The sequence below is a fragment of the Panulirus ornatus genome, chromosome 1 (genome assembly GCF_036320965.1).
Source record: "Panulirus ornatus isolate Po-2019 chromosome 1, ASM3632096v1, whole genome shotgun sequence".
In the NCBI taxonomy this organism is placed as follows: domain Eukaryota; kingdom Metazoa; phylum Arthropoda; class Malacostraca; order Decapoda; family Palinuridae; genus Panulirus; species Panulirus ornatus.
In genome coordinates this window covers 13220629-13246945 of record NC_092224.1, presented here as the reverse complement: position 1 = coordinate 13246945, position 26317 = coordinate 13220629, and the positions used below count along the sequence as shown (strand labels likewise).

The 26317-nt window shown below is 41.2% G+C and overlaps 1 protein-coding gene across 4 annotated transcripts in view; it reads right to left on the bottom strand.

The window, feature by feature from the left end:
* fab1 (fab1 kinase) overlaps positions 1–26317 on the bottom strand; it is a 1098541-nt gene that overhangs the window by 56779 nt on the left and 1015445 nt on the right. For all 4 annotated transcript variants that reach the window (XM_071675364.1, XM_071675510.1, XM_071675419.1 and 1 more), the window contains 3 exons: positions 22545–22726; positions 7767–7941; positions 3771–3912 (listed from right to left, as the gene is read on the bottom strand). In XM_071675364.1, coding sequence (XP_071531465.1) covers positions 3771–3912; positions 7767–7941; positions 22545–22726 — 499 coding nt within the window. The remainder of the gene's footprint in view (positions 1–3770; positions 3913–7766; positions 7942–22544; positions 22727–26317) is intronic.

The window sequence follows — 26317 nt, the reverse complement described above, 5'->3', positions numbered from 1 at the left end:
TTGGTGCATATGCACCTGGGCATGAGAAGAAAGATCATGAGAGGCAAGTGTTTTGGTAGCAGCTGAGTGAGTGTGTTAGTAGTTTTGATGCACGAGACCAGGTTATAGTGATGGGTGATTTGAATGCAAAGGTGAGTAATGTGGCAGTTGAGGGAATAATTGGTGTGCATGGTGTGTTCAGTGTTGTAAATGGAAATGGTGAGGAGCTTGTAGATTTATGTGCTGAAAAAGGACTGGTGACTGGGAATACCTGGTTTCAAAAGAGAGATATACATAAGTATACGTATGTAAGTAGGAGAGATGGCCAGAGAGCATTATTGGATTACGCGTTAATTGATAGGCACACAAAAGAGAGACTTTTGGATGTTAATGTGCTGAAAGGTGCAACTAGAGGGATGTCTGATCATTATCTTATGGAGGCAAAAGTGAAGATTTGTAGAGGTTTTCAGAAAAGAAGAGAGAATGTTGGGGTGAAGAGAGTGGTGAGAGTAAGTGAGCTTGGAAAGGAGACTTGTGTGAGGAAGTACCAGGAGAGACTAAGTACAGAATGGAAAAAGGTGAGAACAAAGGACATAAGGGGAGTGGGGGAGAAATGGGATGTATTTAGAGAAGCAGTGATGGCTTGCGCAAGAGATGCTTGTGGCATGAGAAGCGTGGGAGGTGGGCAGATTAGAAAGGGTAGTGAGTGGTGGGATGAAGAAGTAAGATTGTTAGTGAAAGAGAAGAGAGAGGCATTTGGACGATTTTTGCAGGGAAATAATGTAAATGAATGGGTGATGTATAAAAGAAAGAGGCAGGAGGTCAAGAGAAAGGTGCAAGAGGTGAAAAAGAGGGCAAGTGAGAGTTGGGGTGAGAGAGTATCATTAAATTTTAGGGAGAATAGAAAGATGTTTTGGAAGGAGGTAAATAAAGTGCATAAGACATGGAAATCATTGGGGACTTCAGTGAAGGGGGCAAATGGGGAGGTGATAACAAGTAGTGGTGATGTGAGAAGGAGATGGAGTGAGTATTTTGAAGGTTTGTTGAATGTGTTTGATGATAGAGTGGCAGATATAAGGTTTTTTGCTCGAGGTGTTGTGCAAAGTGAGAGGGTTAGGGAAAATGATTTGGTAAATAGAGAAGAGGTAGTAAAAGCTTTACAGAAGATGAAAATTGGCAAAGCAATGGGTTTGGATGGTATTGCAGAGGAATTTATTGAAAAAGGGGGTGACTGTACTGTTGACTAGTTGGTAAGGTTATTTAATGTATGTATGACTCATGGTGACTTGCCTGAGGACTGGCGGAATGCGTGCATAGTGCCATTGTACAAAGGCAAAGGGGATAAGAGTGAGTGCTCAAATTACAGAGGTATAAGTTTGTTGAGTATTCCTGGGAAATTATATGGGAGGGTATTGATTGAGAGGGTGAAGGCAGGTACAGAGCATCAGATTGGGGAAGAGCAGTGTGGTTTCAGAAGAGGTAGAGGATGTGTGGATCAGGTGTTTGCTTTGAAGAATGTATGTGAGAAATACTTAGAAAAGCAAATGGATTTGTATGTAGCATTTATGGATCTGGAGAAGGCATATGATAGAGTTGATAGAGATGCTCTGTGGAAGGTATTAAGAATATATGGTGTTGGAGGCAAGTTGTTAGAAGCAAAGAAAAGTTTTTATCAAGGATGTAAGGCATGTATACGTGTAGGAAGAGAGGAAAGTGATTGGTTCTCAGTGAATGTAGGTTTGTGGCAGGGGTGTGTGATATCTTCATGGCTGTTTAATTTGTTTATGGATGGGGTTGGTAGGGAGGTGAATGCAAGAGTTTAGGAAAGACGGGCAAGTATGCATTCTGTTGTGGATGAGAGAGCTTGGGAAGTGAGTCAGTTGTTATTCGCTGATGATTCAGCGCTGGTGGCTGATTAGTGTGAGAAACTGCAGAAGCTGGTGACTGAGTTTGGTAAAGTGTGCGAAAGAAGAAAGCTGAGAGTAAATGTGAATAAAAGCAAGGTAATTAGGTACAGTAGGGTTGAGGGACAAGTCAACTGGGAGGTAAGTTTGAATGGAGAAAAACTGTAGGATGTGAAGTGTTTTAGATATCTGGGAGTGGATTTGGCAGCAGATGGAACCATGGAAGCGGAAGTGAATCATAGGGTGGGGGAGGGGGCAAAAATTCTGGGAGCGTTGAAGAATGTGTGGAAGTTAAGAACATTATCTCGGAAAGCAAAAATGGGTATGTTTGAAGGAATAGTGGTTCCAACAATGTTATATGGTTGCGAGGCGTGGGCTATAGATAGAGTTGTGAGGAGGAAGGTGGATGTGCTGGAAATGAGGTGTTTGAGGACAATATATGGTGTGAGGTGGTTTGATTGAGTAAGTAATAATAGGGTAAGAGAGACATGTGGTAATAAAATGAGTGTGGCTGATAGAGCAGAAGAGGGTGTTTTCAAATGGTTTGGTCACATGGAGAGAATGAGTGAGGAAAGATTGACCAAGAGGATATATTTGTCAGAGGTGGAGGGAACAAGGAGAAGTGGGAGACCAAATTGGAGGTGGAAAGATGGAGTGAAAAAGATTTTGAGTGATCGGGGCCTGAACATGCAGGAGGGTGAAAGGCATGCAAGGAATAGAGTGAATTGGATCGATGTGGTTTACCGGGGTTGAAGTGCTGTCAGTGGATTGAACCAGGGCATGTGAAGAATCTGGGGTAAACCATGGAAAGTTCTGTGGGGTCTGGATGTGGAAAGGGAGCTGTGATTTTGGTGCATTATTACATGACAGCTAGAGACTGAGTGCGAACAAATGTGCCCTTTGTTGTCTCTTCCTAACGCTACCTCGCATATATGAGGGGGGAAGGGGTTGTTATTTCATGTGTGGCGGGGTGGCGATGGGTATGAATAAAGGCAGACTATGAATTATGTACATGTGTATATATGTATATGTATGTGTGTGTATTATCCCTGGGGATAGGGGAGAAAGAATACTTCCCACGTATTCCCTGCGTGTCGTAGAAGGCAACTAAAAGGGGAGGGAGCAGGGGGCTGGAAATCCTCCCCTCTCATTATTTTTTTTTTAATTTTCCAAAAGAAGGAACCGAGAAGGGGGCCAGGTGAGGATATTCCTTCAAAGGCCCAGTTCTCTGTTCTTAATGCTACCTCACTAATGTGGGAAATGGCGAATAGTTTGAAAGAAAGAAAGAAAGTCTGTGTGTGTATATATATGTATACGTTGAGATGTATAGGTATGTATATTGGTGTGTGTGGACATGTATGTATATACATATGTATGTGGGTGGGTTGGGCCAGTCTTTCGTCTGTTTCCTTGAGCTACCACACTAATGTGGGAGACAGCGATAAAGCAAATATAAATAAATCAGCATTACTAACTTCCAATTCCTTTTCTGATAATTCAGTTCAATTTCATCCACGTCAAGAAATAATTTCTAACCAAAGTATGATAGTGTATAATCTCATTACATCACCAGAAATAGATCTATAAAAAATGCATGATTTGTAAACATATACATGATAACAGGATTATCATTCTAATTTGCACTACCTCAATAAAATCTCTGGCTGGCTCTAAAGCAAAGCTGGCATTTCTGTCCTTAATACTGATGATGTTAATCCATCAAAATCCACCAATTTTTTTTTATACTAAAGTTGTAAAACTCATTTTCACATATCCGTTTGATACATTTTCTCATAATTTCATGTACCAGCCCCATTTTATTGTGATACCAATGATACATACATATACATAAAAGATAAAGTAAGCAAAAACAGGCCTTTGACTTACCATGTGACTTACAGAAGACGGATCCTGATTTACCACCACGTGCCTCCCAGAGGATACAGCGGGAAAGGGATCGTATGTAAAATTCTTCCCCATAAGGAAAAATCATCTTACGAAGTTGTCGAAAGTGCTCAGCAAAAAATATCTGTGGAATGAAATAGAAAAAAATTATATTTATTTATTTATTTTGCTTTGTCGCTCTCTCCCGCGTTTGCGAGGTAGCGCAAGGAAACAGACGAAAGAAATGGCCCAAACCACCCCTATACACAATGTATATACATACACGTCCACACACGCAAATATACATACCTATACATCTCAATGTACACATATACATACACATACAGACACATACATATACACCCATGCACACAATTCACACTGTCTGCCCTTATTCATTCCCATCGCCACCTCGCCACACATGGAATACCATCCCCCTCCCCCCTCATGCGTGCGAGGTATCACTAGGAAAAGACAACAAAGGCCACATTCGTTCACACTCAGTCTCTAGCTGTCATGCAATAATGCCCGAAACCACAGCTCCCTTTCCACATCCAGGCCCCACACAACTTTCCATGGTTTACCCCAGACGCTTCACATGCCCTGATTCAATCCACTGACAGCACGTCAACCCCAGTATACCACATCAATCCAATTTACTCTATTCCTTGCCCTCCTTTCACCCTCCTGCATGTTCAGGCCCCGATCACACAAAATCTTTTTCACTCCATCTTTCCACCTCCAATTTGGTCTCCCACTTCTCCTCGTTCCCTCCACCCCCGACGCATATATCCTCTTGGTCAATCTTTCCTCACTCATTCTCTCCATGTGCCCAAACCATTTCAAAACACCCTCTTCTGCTCTCTCAACCACGCTCTTTTTATTTCCACACATCTCTCTTACCCTTACATTACTTACTCGATCAAACCACCTCACACCACACATTGTCCTCAAACATCTCATTTCCAGCACATCCACCCTCCTCCCCACAACTCTATCCATAGCACACGCCTCGCAACCATACAACATTGTTGGAACCACTATTCCTTCAAACATACCCATTTTTGCTTTCCGAGATAATGTTCTCGACTTCCACACATTCTTCAAGGCTCCCAGGATTTTCGCCCCCTCCCCCACCCTATGATTCACTTCCGCTTCCATGGTTCCATCTGCTGCCAGATCCAATCCCAGATATCTAAAACACTTTACTTCCTCCAGTTTTTCTCCATTCAATCTTACCTCCCAATTGACTTGACCCTCAACCCTACTGTACCTAATAACCTTGCTCTTATTCACATTTACTCTTAACTTTCTTCTTTCACACACTTTACCAAACTCAGTCACCAGCTTCTGCTGTTTCTCACATGAATCAGCCACCAGCGCTGTATCATCAGCGAACGACAACTGACTCACTTCCCAAGCTCTCTCATCCCCAACAGACTTCATACTTGCCCCTCTTTCCAAAACTCTTGCATTCACCTCCCTAACAACCCCATCCATAAACAAATTAAACAACCATGGAGACATCACACACCCCTGCCGCAAACCTACATTCACTGAGAACCAATCACTTTCCTCTCTTCCTACACGTACACATGCCTTACATCCTCGATAAAAACTTTTCACTGCTTCTAACAACTTGCCTCCCACACCATATATTCTTAATACCTTCCACAGAGCATCTCTATCAACTCTATCATATGCCTTTTCCAGATCCATAAATGCTACATACAAATCCATTTGCTTTTCTAAGTATTTCTCACATACATTCTTCAAAGCAAACACCTGATCCACACATCCTCTACCACTTCTGAAACCACACTGCTCTTCCCCAATCTGATGCTTTGTACATGCCTTCACCCTCTCAATCAATACCCTCCAATATAATTTACCAGGAATACTCAACAAACTTATACCTCTGTAATTTGAGCACTCACTCTTATCCCCTTTGCCTTTGTACAATGGCACTATGCACGCATTCCACCAATCCTCAGGCACCTCACCATGAGTCATACATACATTAAATAACCTTACCAACCAGTCAACAATACAGTCACCCCCTTTCTTAATAAATTCCACGGCAATACCATCCAAACCTGCTGCCTTGCCGGCTTTCATCTTCCGCAAAGCTTTTACTACCTCTTCTCTGTTTACCAAATCATTTTCCCTAACCCTCTCACTTTGCACACCACCTCGACCAAAACACCGTATATCTGCCACTCTATCATCAAACACATTCAACAAACCTTCAAAATACTCACTCCATCTCCTTCTCACATCACCACTACTTGTTATCACCTCCCCATTTGTGCCCTTCACTGAAGTTCCCATTTGCTCCTTTGTCTTACGCACTTTATTTACCTCCTTCCAGAACATCTTTTTATTCTCCCTAAAATTATCTTCGATTAAAGAAAAAGCAGTCCATCTTACATAAGCACGTTTATCGCCTCCTGCACTAACAGCAAAGTAGCACATGTACAATATTCTTATGAAATTCAAACTACAAATCATCTTGAAACTCCAGTATTCCTCCAACCTATCTGCCCATGTCACAGGTGGTCTTCCACTCACACCAACTCCTTAAATGTATTATCATACACCCTCCTTGTAAACTCCCCAATAATTTTCAATCATTCCCATCCATATCATGCCTCCTTTCATGCCCTCCCATAACTTGATTTCATCATTCCCATTTGCACTCTGCACACCCTTCCCGAGGATATGGGTTTCTCCAATCCCTAGCACATCCATGCTACAACTTTTACACCTCTCCACGATCTCCCTCCTTCTATTCTCCCCAATCATCCCATTCACATTCAGCGCCATCATCATCAATTGCTTATTCCTTTTAACCTTTGGTATAACTGGTAGACTCCATCTATTTTGTCTAAATTGGAGCTCACTCTTTCCTTGACTTCAGGTTGTTTATCATTCTGGTATTTCCTCTTTTGCAAACAGATATCCATTTGCTTTCGAATTACCTCTTCTTTTGTTTTATTGACTACATTTCTTAGGGAAACTGGAATGTATCTGAATGCAGTTTCCAAATGCCTTCCTTGAAGACAGGCACAACAATTGCCCTCTTCCACTCCTTTGGCACTATTTCTTCCTCTTGTAGCATACTGAAAATTTTTTTCAACTGTTTATCAAGTGTATCTGCACATACCTTCAACACAAATGGAGAGGCTTTGTTAGAACCATGAGCCTTTTATGGGTCAAGTTAATGAGTCATTTTAATGACTTGTTTAAACCTTTTCTAACAATCCTAAAACTTTCCAAAACTTCATCCCTAACCTATCTCACTGGTGTTGGAGTTATAATGGCCACCTTAGTGAAAACATTTTTGAACTTATCATTACCTTCCCCAAGTATTTTACTATTATTCCACAAGTTCTTCCTTCAAAATCCCTTTGTCTGAATAGCTACTTTTTAACAGAAAACTAACTTTTGAAGAGTTTATGGAGAACTTTTGGATTATCTCTTGCCATGTGCACAATTTTTTTCATAATTTCTCTGCTCCTGTCTCCTTATCTTGCGACACTTATTTCTTGTTATCTGGTACCTTTCAAATGCTGGGTAGCTGTTGTGCTGCCTATATCTCCTTCACAGTACATCTGGACTCTTTTGACACCTATTGTGCTATTTTTGCATATGTATGGGGTGAGTGATTACAACTAGATATGGTTTCACAGCCTAGGATTTGACAATTCAGTTGAGTATAATGTAGGTAGAAATGTATTAAATCAAAGCTGTTGCTGGTTTAACCAAGCTAAAAAGAAAACTGATGTCAATGTAAGAAGCTATACGTATGGAGTAGAGTCATAAGATTAGGGAGAAAAACTATTGTCAATTCAGATGAATGTAAAGAAGAGATATATTCATGGAAGATTCTGTATTATACCTTTTAATAAAGATGAGGATAGCAATATTAACAAGGATAACAAATTTGTATGTAATACACAACAAAGTGAAGTATTTCAGCTGTGCAAGAATTCCTACCTTACAATAGAACTTTGCATGCTGGTCATTCCCCTGAAGTTCTATATGCAAATCCTTAACTAATTTATTCTTTTCTGAATCAGTTGCAGCTGATGAGATACAGAAATCTGAATCTTCAATACTAGAGGCTTCAGCAGCTCCTTCTGCAGGTGGTTGAATCTCTTTATCTCCAGACCTGGAAGCAATAACACATCATATTATGAATCTAGATCATCACTTTCACCACTTTATGATATTTAGAACATGATGGATGAATCTAGATGATTATAAATGCCCTCTTTATCCTATATTAACTCTGAGTACTTTGAGAGTGATTTTATATACTTTTATAAACATAGGTGTTTCACTCATTTGAAACCAATACACCACCGATTTTCCAGCACTCAACGGTTCCAAACCTTATTGATTAACCATTTTGCTGGACCAACCGTGGTCACATAATAATAATTCACCAACACACCTCTAACCCACTAATTATACATCTCCCATGTGTCTAAAGTATACCATGGACTGCTAGAAATTTAAATTAAACAAATATTAAATGTCTGAGCACCCTAAGAAGGTAAGTCTGTCCCTAGATTCTTTGAATCCTGTGGGAGGGGGGTCTTCTTCGTCTTCTGTTGTTAGTGTTTCCCAAGGTGTGCATCGCCAGAATAATGCAGTTTCGTCTGCATTATGCACCTGCTCAGGACGGAGGTGCTTGTCAGCTCGTCCACATACTCAGCAGCTCCTTCATGGTTTGCAGACCGCTTTACTCCGCACACTTTATTCAAGGAATTCCATGAGGCTTCTTGAATCTTAGAAGTCATTCTTCACTATAATTACGCTCATGTTGTAATTTAAGTTCTTTATGGAACAACTTAGCCTGGTCCATTATCATGCTACTTGACAAGTCCACTTCATCACTCTAACGCTGTCAAAACCATACCATCATCACTCGATCGTGCTCAGTACTCTTACCATCTTCCATAGTTTTTCTTATCGTCATTTGCTTCTTGGAATTGCTGTCTGCATAGAATTTCAATATTTTCTCCCTTTGCTTCTTTATATTATATACAGTTGATGAACCAATACTGTAGATGTCACACAGCTTATGCACCGAAACACCACAGTCCATTTTTTCAACATATCTACTTTATCTTGGATCGATATGGACTGGTGTTTATGTTTGACACCATGACTGACACTCTCATATATCTTAGAAGCTATAGCTAGGGTTAAATTTAAGCAAAATAAGCTAAGAATCTCAGAACTGTGGTATCAACACCAATAAGTGCAGTGTAAAGAACGTAAATAAGCACACTAAACACAATGCCATCTGTGGCTGCCCAGTAAACTAGTCTGGTGGCCATGGTAATTTCAAGTTCCCTCATGTAATTTTGTCCACACTAAAGGAGGTGTCGAACCATCAGTTGCCAGAAATTCAGTGGTGTACCTGTACCGTTGATGGAGCAGCATATGAGATGATGGGTATCTGTGCAGCTTACCTCCCATACTGCATATTCTTAAGACTTTCCACAAAGCATCTCTATCAACTATATCATATGCCTTCTCCAGATCCATAAATGCCACATACAACTTCATCTCATCTGACGTTCAATATGTAACTAACACACATTCTTTAAAGGAGACATCTGATACATACATGTTCTACCAGTTCTGACACCACGCTGCTCCTACCCAATTTGATGCTCTATACATGCTTGAACACTTACCTTCATCCCTCTTGCCTTTATACAATGGCACTACACATGCATTCTGCCAATTCTCAGGCACCTCACCATAATCAATACATATACTGAATATCAACAACACAGTCACACCCTTTCTTAATAAATTCAACAGCAATACCATCCATTCCAGCAGCCTTGACACATTTCATCTTATGGAAGGCTTTCACCACCTCTTCTCTTTTCACCAAACTATTCTCCATGAATCTCACACTTTGCATACAACCCCCAACCAAAACACTTTACATCTGCAACTACAATCAAACACACTTAACAGTCCCTCAAAATACTCATGCCATCTCCTCATTTCATCACTAACTGTTATGACTTCCCCTATAGCACCTTCACCTATGTTCCCATTTGTTCTCTTGTCTTTCGCACATTCTTTACATCCTTTCAAAACATCTTTTTATTACAATCAAACACATTTAACAGTCCCTCAAAATACTCTATCTCCTCATTTCATCACTAACTGTTATGATTTCCACTCTTGTCTTTTGCAAATTCTTTACATCCTTTCAAAACATCTTTTTATTCTTCTTTTTTTCACCCCCTGCACCTCTTGACCTCTTGATGCTTTCTCTTATGCATCTCCCAATCATTTGTGTTCCCACTCTGTAAGTACCTCCTAAATGCCTCTCTTTTCTGAATCACTAGCAACTTCACTTCTTCATTACACCAAACACTACCCTTTCTAATCTTCCCACCTCCCACCAACCCACTCACATACACATGTATATACATACACGTCCATACACGCAAATACATACCTATACATTTCAATGTATACATATACATACACAGGCATATACATATATACACATGTACATAATTCATATTTGCTGCCTTTATTCATTCACGTCGCCACCCCGCCACAAATGAAATGATAACCCCCTCCCCCTGCATGCGCACGAGGTAGCGCTAGGAAAAGACAACAAAGGCCACATTCGTTCACACTCAGTCTCTAGCTGTGATGTATATTGCACCGAAACCACAGCTCCCTTTCCACATCCAGGCCCCACAAAACCTTCCATGGTATACCTCCAAATGCTTCACATGCCCTGGTTCAATCCATTGACAGCACGTTGACCAGGTATACCACATCGTTTCAATTCACTCTATTCCTTGTAAGCCTTGTACACTCAAAAGCTTTTTCACTCCATCCTTCCACCTCCAATTTGGTCTCCCACTTCTCCTCCTTCCCTCCACCTCTGACACATATATCCTCTTGGTCAATCTTTCCTCACTCATTCTCTCCATGTGACCAAACCATTTCAAAACACCCTCTTCTGCTCTCTCAACCACACTCTTTTTATTACAACACATCTCTCTTACCCTTTCATTACTTACTCGATCAAACTACCTCACACCAAATATTGTCCTCAAACATCTTATTTCCAACACATCCACCCTCCTCCGCATGACTCCATCTTTAGCCCACGCCTCGCAACCATATAACATTGTTGGAACAACTATTCCTTCAAACATACTCATTTTTCCTTTATGAAATAATGTTCTCGCCTTCCACACATTTTTCAACACTTCCAGAGCTTATGCCCCCTCCCCCTCCCTGTGACTCACTTCTGCTTCCATGGTTCGATCCACTGACAAATCCACTCCCAGATATCTAAAACACTTCACTTCCTCCAGTTTTTCTCCATTCAAACTAACCTCCCAATTGACTTCTCCCTCAACCCTACTGTACCTAATAACATTGCTCTTATTCACATCTACTCTCAGCTTTCTTCTTTCACACACTTCATCAAACTCAATCACCAGCTTCTGCAGTTTCTCACCCGAATCAGCCACCAGCGTTGTATCATCAGCGAACTCACTTCCCAAGCTCTCTCATCCACAATAGACTGCATATTTGCCCCTCTCTCCAAAACTCTTGCATTCACCTCCCTAACAACCCCATCCATAAACAAAATAAACAACCATGGAGACATCACACACCCTTGCCGCAAACCTACATTCACTGAGAACCAATCACTTTCCTCTCTTCCTACTCGTACACATGCCTTACATCTTCGATAAAAACTTTTCACTGCTTCTGACAACTTGCCTCCCACACCATATATTCTTAATACCTTCCACAGAGCATCTCCATCAGATGTCTTCTCCAGATCCATAAATGCTACATACAAATCCATTTGTTTTTGTAAGTATTTCTCGCATACATTCTTCAAAGCAAACACCTGATCCACACATCCTCTACCACCTCTGAAACCACACTGCTCTTCCCTAATCTAATGCTCTGTACATGCCTTCACCCTCTCAATCAATACCCTCCCAGACAATTTCCCAGGAATACTCAACAAACTTATACCTCTGTAATTTGAGTAATCACCTTTATCCCCTATGCCTTTGTGCAATGGCACTATGTATGCATTCTGCCAATCCTCTGGCACCAAATAATGAGTCATACATACATATCCCTGGGGATAGGGGATTAAGAATACTTCCCACGTATTCCCTGCGTGTCGTAGAAGGCGACTAAAAGGGGAGGGAGCATTGGGCTGGAAATCCTCCCCTCTCATCTTTTTTTTTTTTTTTCCAAAAGAAGGAACAGAGGGGGCCAGGTGAGGATATTCCAAAAAAGGCCCAGTCCTCTGTTCTTAACGCTACCTCGCTAACGTGGGAAATGGCGAATAGTTTAAAAGAAAAAGAAAGACATACACCAAATATCCTTACCAACCAGTTAACAACACAGTCACCCCCTTTTTTTAATAACTTCCTCTGCAATACCATCCAAAGCCGCTGCCTTGCTGGCTTTTATCTTCCGCAAAGCTTTTACTACCTCTACTCTGTTTACCAAATCATTCTCCCTAACCCTCTCACTTCGCACACAACCTCAGCCAAAACACCCTATATCTGCTACTCTATCATTTAACACATTCAACAAACCATCAAAATACTCACTCCATCTCCTCACATCACCAGTACTTGCTGTCACCTCCCCATTAGCCCCCTTCACTGATGTTCCCATCTGTTTTCTTGTCTTAAGCACTTTAGTTACCTCCTTCCAAAACATCCTTTTATTCTCCCTAAAATATAATGATACTCTCTCACTCCAACTCTCACCTGCCCTCTTTTTCATCTCTTGCACCTTTCTCTTGACCTGCCACTTTCTTTTATACATCTCCCAGTCATTTGCATTATTTCCCTGCAAAAATTGTCCAAATGCCTCTCCCTCTTCTCTTTCACTAATAATCTTACTTCTTCTCACCACTCACTACCCTTTCTAATCTTCCTACCTCCCATGCTTCTCATGCCACAAGCATCTTTTGCACAAGCCATCACTGTTTCCCTAAATACATCCCATTCCTCCCCCACTCCCCTTACATCCTCTGTTCTCACCTTTTTCCCTTCTGCACTCAGTCTCTCCTGGCACTTCTTCACACAAGTCTCCTTCCCAAGCTCACATACTCTCACCACTCTCTTCACCCTAACATTCTCTCTTCTTTTCTGAAAACCTCTACAAATCTTCACCTTTGCCTCCACAAGATAAAGATCAGACATCCCTCTAGTTGTACCTCCCAGCACATTAACATCCAAAAGTTCCTCTTTCAATGGATTGTACAATGGCACGTGAAACTTTTGGGGTAAATCATGGAGAGGTCTGTGGTTCTTGAATGAGGAAAGGGAGCTGTGGTTACGGTGCATTACACATGACAGTGAGAGACTGAGCGTGAATGAATGTGGCCTTTTTTGTCTGTTCCTGGCACTACCTTGCTGATATGTGGTGTGAGGTGGTTTGATCAAGTAAGTAATGAAAGGGTAAGAGAGATGTGTGGTAATAAAAAGAGTGTGGTTAAGAAAGCAGAAGAGGGTGTTTTGAAATGGTTTGGTCACATGGTGAGAATGAGTGAGGAAAGATTGACAAAGAGGATATATGTGTCAGAGGTAGAGGAAATGAGAAGTGGGAGACCAAATTGGAGGTGGAAAGATGAAGTAAAAAAGATTTTGAGTGATCAGGGACTGAACATGCAGGAGGGTGAAAGGCATGCAAGGAATAGAGTGAATTGGAAGGATGTGGTATACTGGGGTCGACATGCTGCCAATGGATTGAACCAGGGCATGTGAAGCGTCTGGGGTAAACCATGGAAAGTTTTGTGGGGCCTAGATGTGGAAAGGGAGCTGTGGTTTCGGTGCATTTTACATGACAGCTAGAGACTGAGTGTGAACGAATGTGGCCTTTGTTGTCTTTTCCTAGCGCTACCTCACACACATGCAGGGGGAGGGGGTTGTCATTTCGTGTGTGGCGGGGTGGTGACAGGAATGAATAAGGGCAGACAGTATGAATTATGTACATGTGTATATATGTATATATCTGAGTGTGTATATATATGTATATGTTGAGATGTATAGGTATGTATATGTGTGTGTGTAGATGTGTATGTATATACATGTGTATGTGGGTGGGTTGGGCCATTCTATCGTCTGTTTCCTTGCACTACCTCGAAAACGCGGAAGACAGTGACAAAGTATAATACAATATGAAAAAAATATATATTATAATTACCATTATTATACCTTGTCACTGTCTCCCACGTTAGTGAGGTAGCACAAGGAAATAGACGAAAGAATGACCCATCCCACCTATTTACGCATGTATATAAATACACGTCCACGCACGCACATATACATACCTATACATTTCAACCTATACATATGTATACATACACAGACATATACACATAAACACATGTACATAATTCATACTTGCTGCCTTTATTCATTCCCATCGCCACCCCACCACACATGCAAAGACACCCCCCTCCCCAGCACGTGCGCGAGGTAGCACTAAGAAAAGACAACAAAGGCCACATTTGTTCACACTCAGTCTCTAGCTGTCATGTATAATGCACTGAAACTACAGCTCCCTTTCCACATCCAGGTCCTACAAAACTTTCCATGGTTTAACTCAGACGCTTCACATGTCCTGGTTCAATCCACTGACAGCATGTCAGCCTTTATTCATTCCCATCGCCACCCCACCACACATGCAAAGACACCCCCCTCCCCAGCACGTGCGCGAGGTAGCACTAAGAAAAGACAACAAAGGCCACATTTGTTCACACTCAGTCTCTAGCTGTCATGTATAATGCACTGAAACTACAGCTCCCTTTCCACATCCAGGTCCTACAAAACTTTCCATGGTTTAACTTAGACACTTCATATGTCCTGGTTCAATCCATTGACAGCATGTCGACCCCGGTATACCACATCCTTCCAATTCACCCTATTCCTTGCATACCTTTTACCCTCCTGCATGTTCAGGTCCCGATTGCTCAAAATCTTTTTTATTCCATCCTTCCACCTCCAATTTGGTCTCCCACTTCTCGTTCCCTCCACCTCTGACACAAATATCCTCTTTGTCAATCTTTCCTCACTGATTCTCTCCATGTGACCAAACCATTTCAACACACCCTCTTCTGCTCTCTCAACCGCCCTCTTTTTATTACCACACATCTCTCTTACCCTTTCATTACTTACTCGATCAAACCACCTCACACCACATATCAGCAAGGTAGTGCCACGAACAGACAAAAAAGACCACATTCGTTCACACTCAGTCTCTCGCTGTCATGTGTAATGCACCGAAACCACAGCTCCTTTTCCACATTCAGGAACCACAGACCTCTCCATGACTTACCCTAAACGTTTCATGTGCCATGGTACAGTCCATTGACAGCATGTTGACACCAGTATACCACATCATTCCAATTCACTCTGTTCCTTGTATGGCTCTCACTCTCTTGTATGTTCTGGCCCCGATTGCTCAAAATCTTTTCTACTCCAACCTTCCACCTCCAATTTGGTTTCCTGCTTCTCCTTGTTCCCTCCACCTCTGACACATATACTTTCTCTGTCAGACTTTCCTCATGCATTCTCTCTACAAATCCAAACAATTTCAACACACCCTCTTCTGCTCTCTCAACTAAACTCCTTTTATTACCACACATCTCTTGCCCTTTCATTACTTACTCAACCAAACCACCTCACTCCACATTTTGCCCCAAACATTTCATTTCCAGCACATCCATCCTCCTCCGTATAACCCTATCTATAGCCCATGCCTCACAACCTATAACATTGTTGGAACTACTATTCCTTCAAACATACCAACTTTTGCTCTCTGAGACAACATTTTCTCCTTCCACACCTTCTTCACAGATCCCAGAGGCTTCGCTCCCTCCCCAACCTTATAACTCACTCCGCTTCCATGGTTCCATTCATTGATAAGTCCACTCCCAGATATCTAAAATCCTTCACTTCCTCTAATTTTTCTCCATTCAACCTTACATCCCAACTAGCTTGTCCCTTAACCCTGCTGAACCTAATAACCCTGCTCTTATTTACACTAACTCTCAACTTTCTCCTTTCACACACTTTCAAACTCAGTCACCAACTTCTGCAGTTACTCACTTGGATCAGCCACCAGTGCTGTAAAATCAGCGAACAGCAACTGATGCTTCCCAGGCCCTTTCATCCCCAACAGACTGCATGCTCGCCCCTTCTCCAAAACTCTTGTATTTACCTCCCTAACCACCCCATCCATACACAAATTAAACAACCATTGAGACATCACACACCTCTGCCACAGTCCGACCTTCACTAGGAACCAATCACTCTCCTCTCTTCCTACTCATATACATGCCTTACATCTTTGGTAAAGACTTTTCACTGCTTCTAGCAGCTTAACTATCACACAATATGCTCTTAAGACCTTCCACAAAGCATCTCTATCCATCATGTCCTATGCCTTCTCCAGATCCATAAATTCTACATACAAATCCATCTGTGTTTCTAAGTATTTCTCACATGCCCTTTCCAGATCCATAAATTCCACATACAAATCCATCTGTGTTTCTAAGTATTTCTCACACACATTCTTCAAAGCAAACACCTGATCCTTACATCCTCTACCACTTCTGAAACCACACTGCTCCTCCCCACTCTCATGCTCTGTACATGCCTTCACCCTCTCAATTAATACCCTCCATACAATATTCCAAGAATACTCAACAAAATTATGCTTTTGTAGTTTGAACACTCACCTTTATCCCCTTTGCCTCTGAACAATGGCAATATACAAGCGTCCCATCAATCCTCAGGTACTTCACCATGATCCATACATATACTGAATACCCTTTCCAACCAATCAACAACACAGTCACTCCCTTTCTTAATGAATTTAGCTGCAATACCATCCAAATCCACTGCCTTGCCAGATTTCACCTTCTGCAAGGCTTTCACCAACCTTTCTCTGTTAACCAAACCATTCTCCCTGAACCTCTCACGTCGCACACCACTCTGACCAAAACACTCTACATTTGCCACTCTATTTTCAAACACATTCAGCAAACCTTCAAAATACTCACTCCATCACTACCTTTTATCACTTCCCCCACTGCCCCCTTCACCGATGTTCCTATTTGTTCTCTTGTCTTTTGCACTTTATTTACCTCCTTCCAAAACATCTTTTATTCTCACTAAAGTTTAATGATACTCTCTCACCCCAACTCTCATGTTCCCTCTTTTCCAACCTTTGCACCTTCCATTTTTGCCTCCTACTGCTTTCTTTTACACATCTACCATTCATCTGCACTCCTACCTTGTAAGGACACATGTGAGGAAGTACAAAGAGAGATTGAGTGTAGAATGGCAAAAGGTGAGAGTAAATGACATGAGGAGAGTGGGTGAGGAATGGGATGTATTAAGGGAAGCAGTGATGGCATGTGCAAAAGATGCATGTGGCATGAGAAAGGTGAGAGGTGGGCAGATTAGAAAGGGTAGTGAGTGGTGATGAAGAGGTAAAGGTGTTAGAGAAAGAGAAAAGAGAAGTGTTTGGATGATACTTACAAGAAAGGAGTGCAAATGACTGGGAGATGTATAAAAGAAAGTGGCAGGAGGTCAAGGAGAAGGTGCAAGGGTTGAAAAAGAGGACAAATGAGAGTTGGGTGTGAGAGAGTATTATCACACTTTAGGGAAAATAAAAAGATGTTTTGTAAGGAGGTAAATGACGAGTGTGAGAAGATAGAACAAATGTGAACATCGGTGAAGGGGCAAGGGGGGGAGTAATAACAGATAACTGAGATAACTGAGGAGATGCAATGAGTATTTTGAAGGCTTGTTGAATGTGTTTGATGATAGAGTGGCAGGTGTGTGTGTGTGTGTGTGTGTGTGTGTGTGTGCAAAGTGAGAAAGTCAAGGAGAAAGGTTTGGTTAAGAGAAAAATGGTAGTGAGTGCTTTGTGGAAGATGGAATCCGGCAAGGCAGTAGGTATGGATGGTACTGAAGTAGAATTTATTAAGAGAGATGGTGACTGTGTTGTTGAATTGTTAGTAAGGATATTCAATGTATGTAAGGAACATGGTGAAGTGCCTGAGGATTGGCAGAATGCATGCATAGTGCCAATGTACAAAAGCAAAGGGGATAAAGGTGATTGTTCAAATTACAGAGGTATAAGTTTGTTGAGCATCTATATGAAATTGCATGGGAGGGTACTGATTGAGAGGGTGAAGGCATGTACAGAGCATCAGATTGGGAAAGATGTAGTTTCAGAAGTGGTAGAGGATGTGTAGATCAGGTGTTTGCTCTGAAGAATGTGTGTGAGAAATACTTGGAAAAACAGATGGGTTTGTATGTAGCATTTATGGATCTGGAGAAGGTATATGAAAGGGTTGATAGAGATGCTTTGTGGAAGGTCTGAAGAGTATATTGTGTGGGAGGTAAGTTGCTAAAAGCGGTGAAAAGTTTTACCAAGGATGTAAGGCATGTATATGAGTAGGAAGAGAGGAGAGTGATTGGTTCCCACTGAAGGTCGGTCTTCAGCAGGAGTGTGTGATGTCTCAATGGTTGTTTAATGTGTTTATGGATGGGGTGGTTAGGAAGGTAAATGCAAGAGTTTTGGAGAGAAGGGCAAGTATGCAGTCTGTTGGGGATGAGAGGTCCTGGGCAGCATCAGCTGCTGTTTGCTGATGATACAGCACTGGTGGCTGATCCAAGTGAGTAACTGCATAAGTTGGTGACTGAGTTTGGAAAAGTGTGTGAAAAGAGAAAGTTGAGAGTAAATGTAAATAAGAGCAAGGTTATCAGGTTCAGCAGGGTTGGGATGTAAATTTGAATGGAGAGAGGTTGGGGGAAGTGAAGTGTTTTAGATATCTGGAAGTGGACTTAGCAGCGAATGGAACCATGGAAGCAGAAGTGAGTCACAGGGTGAGGGAGAGGGAGAAGGTTTTGGGAGGAAAAAGAATGTTTAGAAGAAGAGAATGTTATCTTGGAAAGCAAAAATGGATATGTGTGAAGGAATAATATTTTCAAAATCATCATGTGGTTGTGAAGTACAGGCTATATAGGGTTGTACAGAGGAGGGTGGATGTGTTGGAAATGAAATATTTGAGGACAACATGTGGAGTGAGGTGGTTTGATCGAGTGAGTAATGAAAGGGAAAGAGAGATGTATTTCAATAAAATGAGTGTGGTTGAGAGAGTAGAAGAGGGTATGTTGAAGTGGTTTGGACATATGGAGAGAATGAGTGAGGAAAGTTTGACAAAGAGGATATATATATGTCAGAGGTGGAGGGAACAAGGAGAAGTGGGAGACCAAATTGGAGGTGGAAGGATGGAGTGAAAATGATTTTAAGCAATCACAACCTGAACATACAAGAGTGAATTAGAACGATGTGGTATACCAGGGTCAATGTGCAGTTAATGGACTGAACCAGGGGATTTGAAATGTCTGGGGTAAACCATGGAAGGTTTGTGGGGCCTGGATGTAAATAGGAAGCTCTGGTTTCAGTGTTGCTGCAAATGACATCTAGAGACTGAGTGTGAATGAATATGGCCTTTTTTGTCTGTTTTCCTGATGCTACCTCGCTGAAGACGGGGGGACTGCAATGCTATTTCCTGAGGGGAGGTGTGATCCCAGGAATGGATGAAGGCAGGGAAGTATGAATATGCACATGTGTATATATGTATTTGTCTGTGTATGCATATGTATATGTATGTATATGTGCGAGTATGGGCATTTATGTATAAATATGTGCATATGAGTGGATGGGCTCTTCTTTGTCTGTTGCCTGGTGTTACCTTGCTGACGTGGGAAACAGCAATCAAGTGTATCAAATAAATATAAGTATATATTTGTGTGTGTGCTGTTTCCTGTGGGGAGGTGTGATCCAAGGAATGGATGAAGGCAGGGAAGTATGAATATGCACATGTGTATATATGTATATGTTTGTGTATGTATATGTATATGTATGTATATGTGCGAGTATGGGCATTTATGTATATATATGTGTATATAAGAGACGGGCTCTTCTTTGCCTGTCGCCTGGCGTTACCTTGCTGACGTAGGAAACAGCAATCAAGTGTATCAAATAAATATAAGTACATATTTGTGTGTGTGTGTGTGTGTGTGTGTGTGTGTGTGTGTGTGTGTGTGTGTGTGTGTGTGTATGTGCATATGTGTGAGTATGTGTGTCACAGAAGGCCACTAAAGGGGGCAGAAGCAGGGGGTTAGAAACTCTCCCCATCTTGTATTTCAATTTCTATAGGAAGAAACAAGAGTCAAACAGGGACTGCTCATCTTTCTCGAAGGCTCAGATTGGGGTGTCTTAATGTGTGTTGATGTAACTAAGATGACACAAGAGGAGAGATGAACAGTATGTTTGAGAAAAGACACTTGAATGTGCAGTGAAACGAAGCTTAAGGGTGAAGCGGGAGAATGATTTGGAAATATCTTGGGAGAAAAGTCAGGGGTTAGAGCAAGAGTTATGGGAGTGGGTGTAAGAAAGTACATTCTTGATTGATGTGGGTAAAACTGAATGCAGATGGTGAGAGATGGGTGATTATCGGTGCTTATGCACGTGGCCGTGAGAAGAAAGATCATAAGAGGAAAATGTTTTGGGAGCAGTGAGTGAGAGAGTATGCAGTTTTGGTGCATGAGACCAGGTATTAGTGATAGGTGATCTAAATGCAAAGGTAAGTCATGTGCCAGTTGAGGGTACAATTGGTGAGCAAGGGGTATTTCGAGTTATAAATAGAAATGATGAAGAGCTTGTGAAGTTGAGTGCTGAAAAAAGGCTGGTTTTTAGAATACCTGGTTTAAAAAGAGAGATATCCACAAGTTAATGTATGTGAGTAGGAGAGATGGTCAAAAGATATTACCATATCACAAAGTAATTGATAAAGGTGTAAAAGAGAGGCTTGTAGATGTAAATGTCCTGAGATGGGTAGCTGGTGGGATGTCTGATCACAATCTTGTAGAAGCAAGTGTGAAGATTTGTATAAGTTTTCAAAAAAGAGGAGACAATGTCAAGGAGAAGAGAGTGGTGAGTGTTAGTGAGCTTGGAAAGGAGACTTGTTTAAAGAAAAACCAGGGGAGATTGAGTGTAGAATGGCAAAAGGTGAGAGCAAATGAAGTGAGGGGACTGGATGAGGAGCAGGAGGTATTTAGGGAAGGAGTGATGGCATGTGCAAGAGATGCATGTGGCACGCTAAAGGTGGGAAATGGGCATATTAAAATGGGTAGTAAGTGGTCGGAAGAAGAGGTAAAGTTGCTAATGAAACAGGAAAGAGAGGTATTTGGGAGATACTTACAAGAAAGGAGTGCAAATGATTGGGATATGTATAGGAGAAAGTGGCAGGAGGTCAAGAGGAAAGTGCATAGGCTTAAAAAGAGGGCAAGTGAGAATTGGAATGAGAGGATATCATTAAACTTAAAGGAGGATAAAAATATGTTTTGGGAGGAGGTAAATAATGTGCAAAAAAACAAGAGAACAAATGGGAACTTCAGTGAAGTGAGCAAAAGGGGAAGTGATAACAAGTAATGAAGGAGTGAGTATTTTGAAGAATTGTTAAATGTGTTTCATGACAAAGTGGCAGATGTAAAGTGTTTATGTCAGGGTGCTATGCGAAGTGAGAGTCAGGGCAAGTAGTCTGGAGAAAAGAGAAGAGGAGGTAAAAGCCTTACGGAAGATGAAAACCAGAAAGGCTGTGGGATTGGGTGGTACTGCAGTTGAATCTACTAAGAAATGTGGTGACTGTTGTTGATTGGTTGGTAAGGATATTCATTGTATGTATGGATCATGGTGAAGAGCATGAGGACTGAAGAAATGCATGTATGGTGCCACTATATAAAGGAAAAGAGGATAAGGGTGAGTGTTGAAACTACAGAGGTATAAGTTTATTGAGTATACCTGGAAAATTATAAGGGAGGGTACTGATTCAGAGGGTAAAGGCATGTACAGAGCATCACATTGGGAAGGAGAAGTGTGGTTTCAGAAGTGGTATAGGATGTGTGGATCAGGTGTTTGCTTTGAAGAATGTGTGAAAAATACTTCGAAAAACAGATGGAAAAGGCATATCATAGGGTTAATAGAGATGCTTTTTGGAAGGTCTTAAGAATATATGGTGTGGGAGGTAAGCTGTTAGAAACAGTGAGAAGTCTTTATCAAGGGTGTATGGTGTGTGTACAAGTAGGAAGAGGGGAGAGTGATTGGTTCCCATTGAGGGTGTGTCTGCAGCAGGGGTGTGTGATGTCACCATGGTTATTTGTTTTGTTTATGGATGGGGTGGTGAGGGAGGTAAATGCATGAGTTCTGAAGAGAGAGGCGAGCATGAGTCTGCTAGGGATGAGAGGGCCTGGGAAGTGAGTCAATCGTTTTTCACCAATGATACAGCACTGGTGGCTCATTTAGTTAAAAAACTGCAGTAGTCGGTGACTGAGTTAGGAAAAGTGTGTGAAAGGAGAAAGTTGAGAGGAAATGTGAACAAAAGCCAAGTTATTATGTTCAGCAGGAGTGAGGAACTAATTCTGTGTGGATTCCTCCAGACCATTAAGTAACCATTACTGTCAGGTTTCTATTTTGCACTGGCCACTATCATACCTTTGGCCAGTCCTCAGAGCTGTTTCTACCTAATGCATCATTAATCAAAATGAAAATCCTGCAATGACTGGTGAGAGAAACTGTAAATTAACTAAATGGACTTGGTATAACTAACATCCTATAACAGAATGCCAATAGAGAATATCTTACCGGAAACCTGCTCCTTCTTTCTGGATTTCTTTTAGTCTCTTCTTTAGTGCCATTAGTTGTTTGTCATATTCCTGTGAGGCTAAAGCATGGGCAATAATGGATGAGGGCTCTTCCCCATAAACAACAACTGGAATCTTTACCTCTGGCATCAACAGGTAGTGCTCATTAGCTTCAAATGGAGACTGCCAAGAAAAAATAATACATTTAATAAATTTGTTGTTGTTATGGTTTAGTAGCATAAACATAATTTCTTGGATACAAAGAGATATTCCAAAAAAGATTTAGTTCAAGATTTGTTTGGAATAGAATGATTTCTGTTCTGGTAGCTAGTAGTTGGTAAGCAGCCAGTGATCAGAGAGGTACATTACCAGTACTACCCGCCTGGGTATTAGGAAGGTCAGTGACAGCTGTGTAGTGAGCCAGCATTTTAGTGGTTGTCAAGTTGCAATCCACTGACCCAGGTAGCTGCCTTTTCTTTCTGCTTCACCCAAACAGACTACTGGCATTCTGCCCACAATCATACAAACTCTCTTTGTCACCCATAGCACTTGACAACAATGAACTCATACAGTTCATTTTCTGTAACTCTAGGTTTTCCTGCAGTGAGCACTATGCACCTAGCCCTACCTTTTGGCAAAATGTTAGGAGCAAAATACAGAAATAGTGGGTAGGAAAATTAGTCAGGAACATTAGGTAGAAGTAGCAGGCAGGAGCATTAGGTAGAAGGGGTCAGGAGGAACTTCAGGTAGGAGCCTCTGCAAACACTGTGCAAGAGTTGCCCTCTGCCAGTGGCTGTTAAGGCTGAGGCATTAAAGGATAAGAAGAGGCACTGGAGTTCACAAGTTAAGGAGACTTTATTGCTGTGGCCACCTTTCTGTTCTTACAAATAAAGTGAATGTAGAGACATTTGCCATTACCAGTTTAAACAATACAGCCTTCTCATTTCCCTTTGCTTTGCACAGGAGATGCATTCTAAGGGAAGGATGTCCACATTGAATCCATGAAAAGCAAGGTGGACAGAAGGTTAGAATCCAGGCCCCCAACATATTCAACGGAATAGCAAAAGTTTGTAACCCATTACATGTGCCATAAATGTTTGGAGGGAAATTTCAGAGTACTGTATGATGGTGGAGTGAGCTATGAGTTCTGAGGTACTGCATCACTGTAGTTTGTATTCACTTGTCATTTCATTCTCTTCTAATATTTCTGCATTAATTTTGAGTTGATGTGGTCTAATCTTTAATCTTGGCTTTAACCAAACTTTTCTGAGACATCCCTGTATTCTTCATAAGGATCAATAAAATATCTAGTCACAACTTTACTTCTTCACTTCCTCACCTCATATAACATGAGTTCTAATTTCCATATAAAGATTCCGGTGTCTAAAGAAAATCAAAGGCAGGGAGTATCGACTCACTATTTCAAAGCTTTCATTAGTGATCTAGGGTGAGGAAGGGGGAGATGAATGGGGTCAGCATGTGAGAGGGTAACAAGGTAAGGAGGGAAGAACGAAGAGGGTTGAGAGAGAAAGCTGATATTTGACACTTACATATAATGCAATATTTCATGAAGCAAACACAGAATATGTGGGAATAAGCAAAAATGATAAGTGATGTTAACTGAAAATTAAGACGTTATTTGCATCTTGTGCTAAAGGTCTGAGTTATCCAATGATAATGAAACTCCCCTCTCCCCCTTAATAAGCACACAGACACACACACACACACTCATAGGCCATGTCCTTCCTACCATCCATTAAAGCAAATATCACCAACATGAAGGTGATCTTCACATCTGTTGGTTTGTCATACAGGATAGCTGCCAAACATTCTTAAGTAGAGTGAATATGAGAATGGAACATCATTTTGTAGCACATCAATTGTTCCAAGTAATGTTTCACAGTTTACAGCCTGTTGCAAAAGTATGGTGTTTGCTATAGGGTGGCAAAGTGCATAGTGGGACTTTATGATGTCAGGAGAAGGGGTAGGGTCAGCACTACATAGACACACTTACATACTATGAAGATTAAGCAATATCTAATATGGGAATGTAGATACTATATTGGGTTGATTGTTTGGCTTTGATAAAATTACAAGTAATTGATACATCCTGTCCACTGTTTCATGTAGAATATAAGATGTGGTCCTTGTTAGCTTTCAGCAAAAACTAAAGCAAGAGGATGCTTGCTGCTGCATGTTAGGAAATGTGGTTCATAGAAGCTCATCTGATGATTTTAATATGTGGGGTTTCTTAAAAAATCATAAGTAAGTTAGTACTGTGTGAGGCAAGTTTTATAAACTGGTTAAATGGGTACAAATAAAAGCATGTCAGCTGACTATATAAAGTACTGGATAAAGATAAAGCTAAAGTACTAGATAAAGATTAGTATGATGGCATTGGGTAAATTTGATAAGGTATTTCAAAGCTCATCTCCAAAGCAAAGTAAAATAAAGAGTTCCTCGTTATCTTATTGACTAATGACAAGCTCGACATCTGTATGAACCACTCATGGTGATGTTCAGATTATATGTGATCGATCCACAGTAATGGCCACTACCACAGAACCTCACTCCCACCACACCCCATGTAAGAGTCAGTCATTGGCCTCATTTTCCCAGATATCTCATACTATGCTATGTTTCTCACTGAATCCCCAGCACATATTCAACATTACAGGAATTCAATGAAGTTTATGTAATGAATATGACATCTATGGGAAACGTATAACCACCCGTGAACGCATTTTCATTCAAGTTTCAGTCATATATGCTGTAGGATTTTTATTATAAAATGTTAGGAAACTATTATTTTGTGGTGTTATAAGGCTTGTATGATAAATAGGTATCCTTACATACCTCGCTGGAGGGGGAGGGGGTTATGCTATTTCATGTGTGATGGGTTGGTGACGGAAATGGATGAAGGCAGCAAGTATGAATATGTACATGTGTATATATGTATATGTGTGTGTATGTATATGAAAGAATTGCCCAAGAAACCTAAATACACATGTATATACATAAATGCCCACACATGCACATATGCATACCTATACATTTCAACATATACATACATATATATACACATGTACATATTCATACTTGCTACCTTCATCCATCCCCTCTGCCACCCCACCACATACGAAATGGCACCCTGCCTCCTTCCGCATGCATGCAAGGTAGCTCGAGGAAAAGACAACAAAGGACACTTTCATTCACACTCAGTCTCTATCTGTCTTGTGTAATGCACTGAAACCACAGCTCCCTTTCCACATCCAGAATCCACAAAACTATCCATGGTTTACCCCAGACAATTCACATGCCCTGGTTCAATCCACTGACAGCACGTTGACCCTGGTATATGACATCATTCCAATTCATGATATTCTTTACACGCCTTTCACCCTCCTCTATGTTCAGGCCCCGATCCCTAAAAATCTTTTTCACTCCACCCTTCCACCTCCAATTTGGTCTCCCACTTCTTGTTCCCTCCACCTCTGACACAAAAATCCTCTTTATCAATCTTTCCTCACTCATTCTCTCCATGTGACCAAACCATTTCAATACACCCTCTCCTGCTCTCTCAACCACACTTTTTATTACCACACATCTCTCCTACCCTTTCATCACTTACTCGATCAAACGACCTCACACCACATATGGTCCTCAAACATCTGATTTCCAACACATCCACCCTCCTCCACACAACCATATCATCTACAGCCCATGCCTTACAACCATATAATATTGTTGGAGCTACTATTCCTTCAAACATAC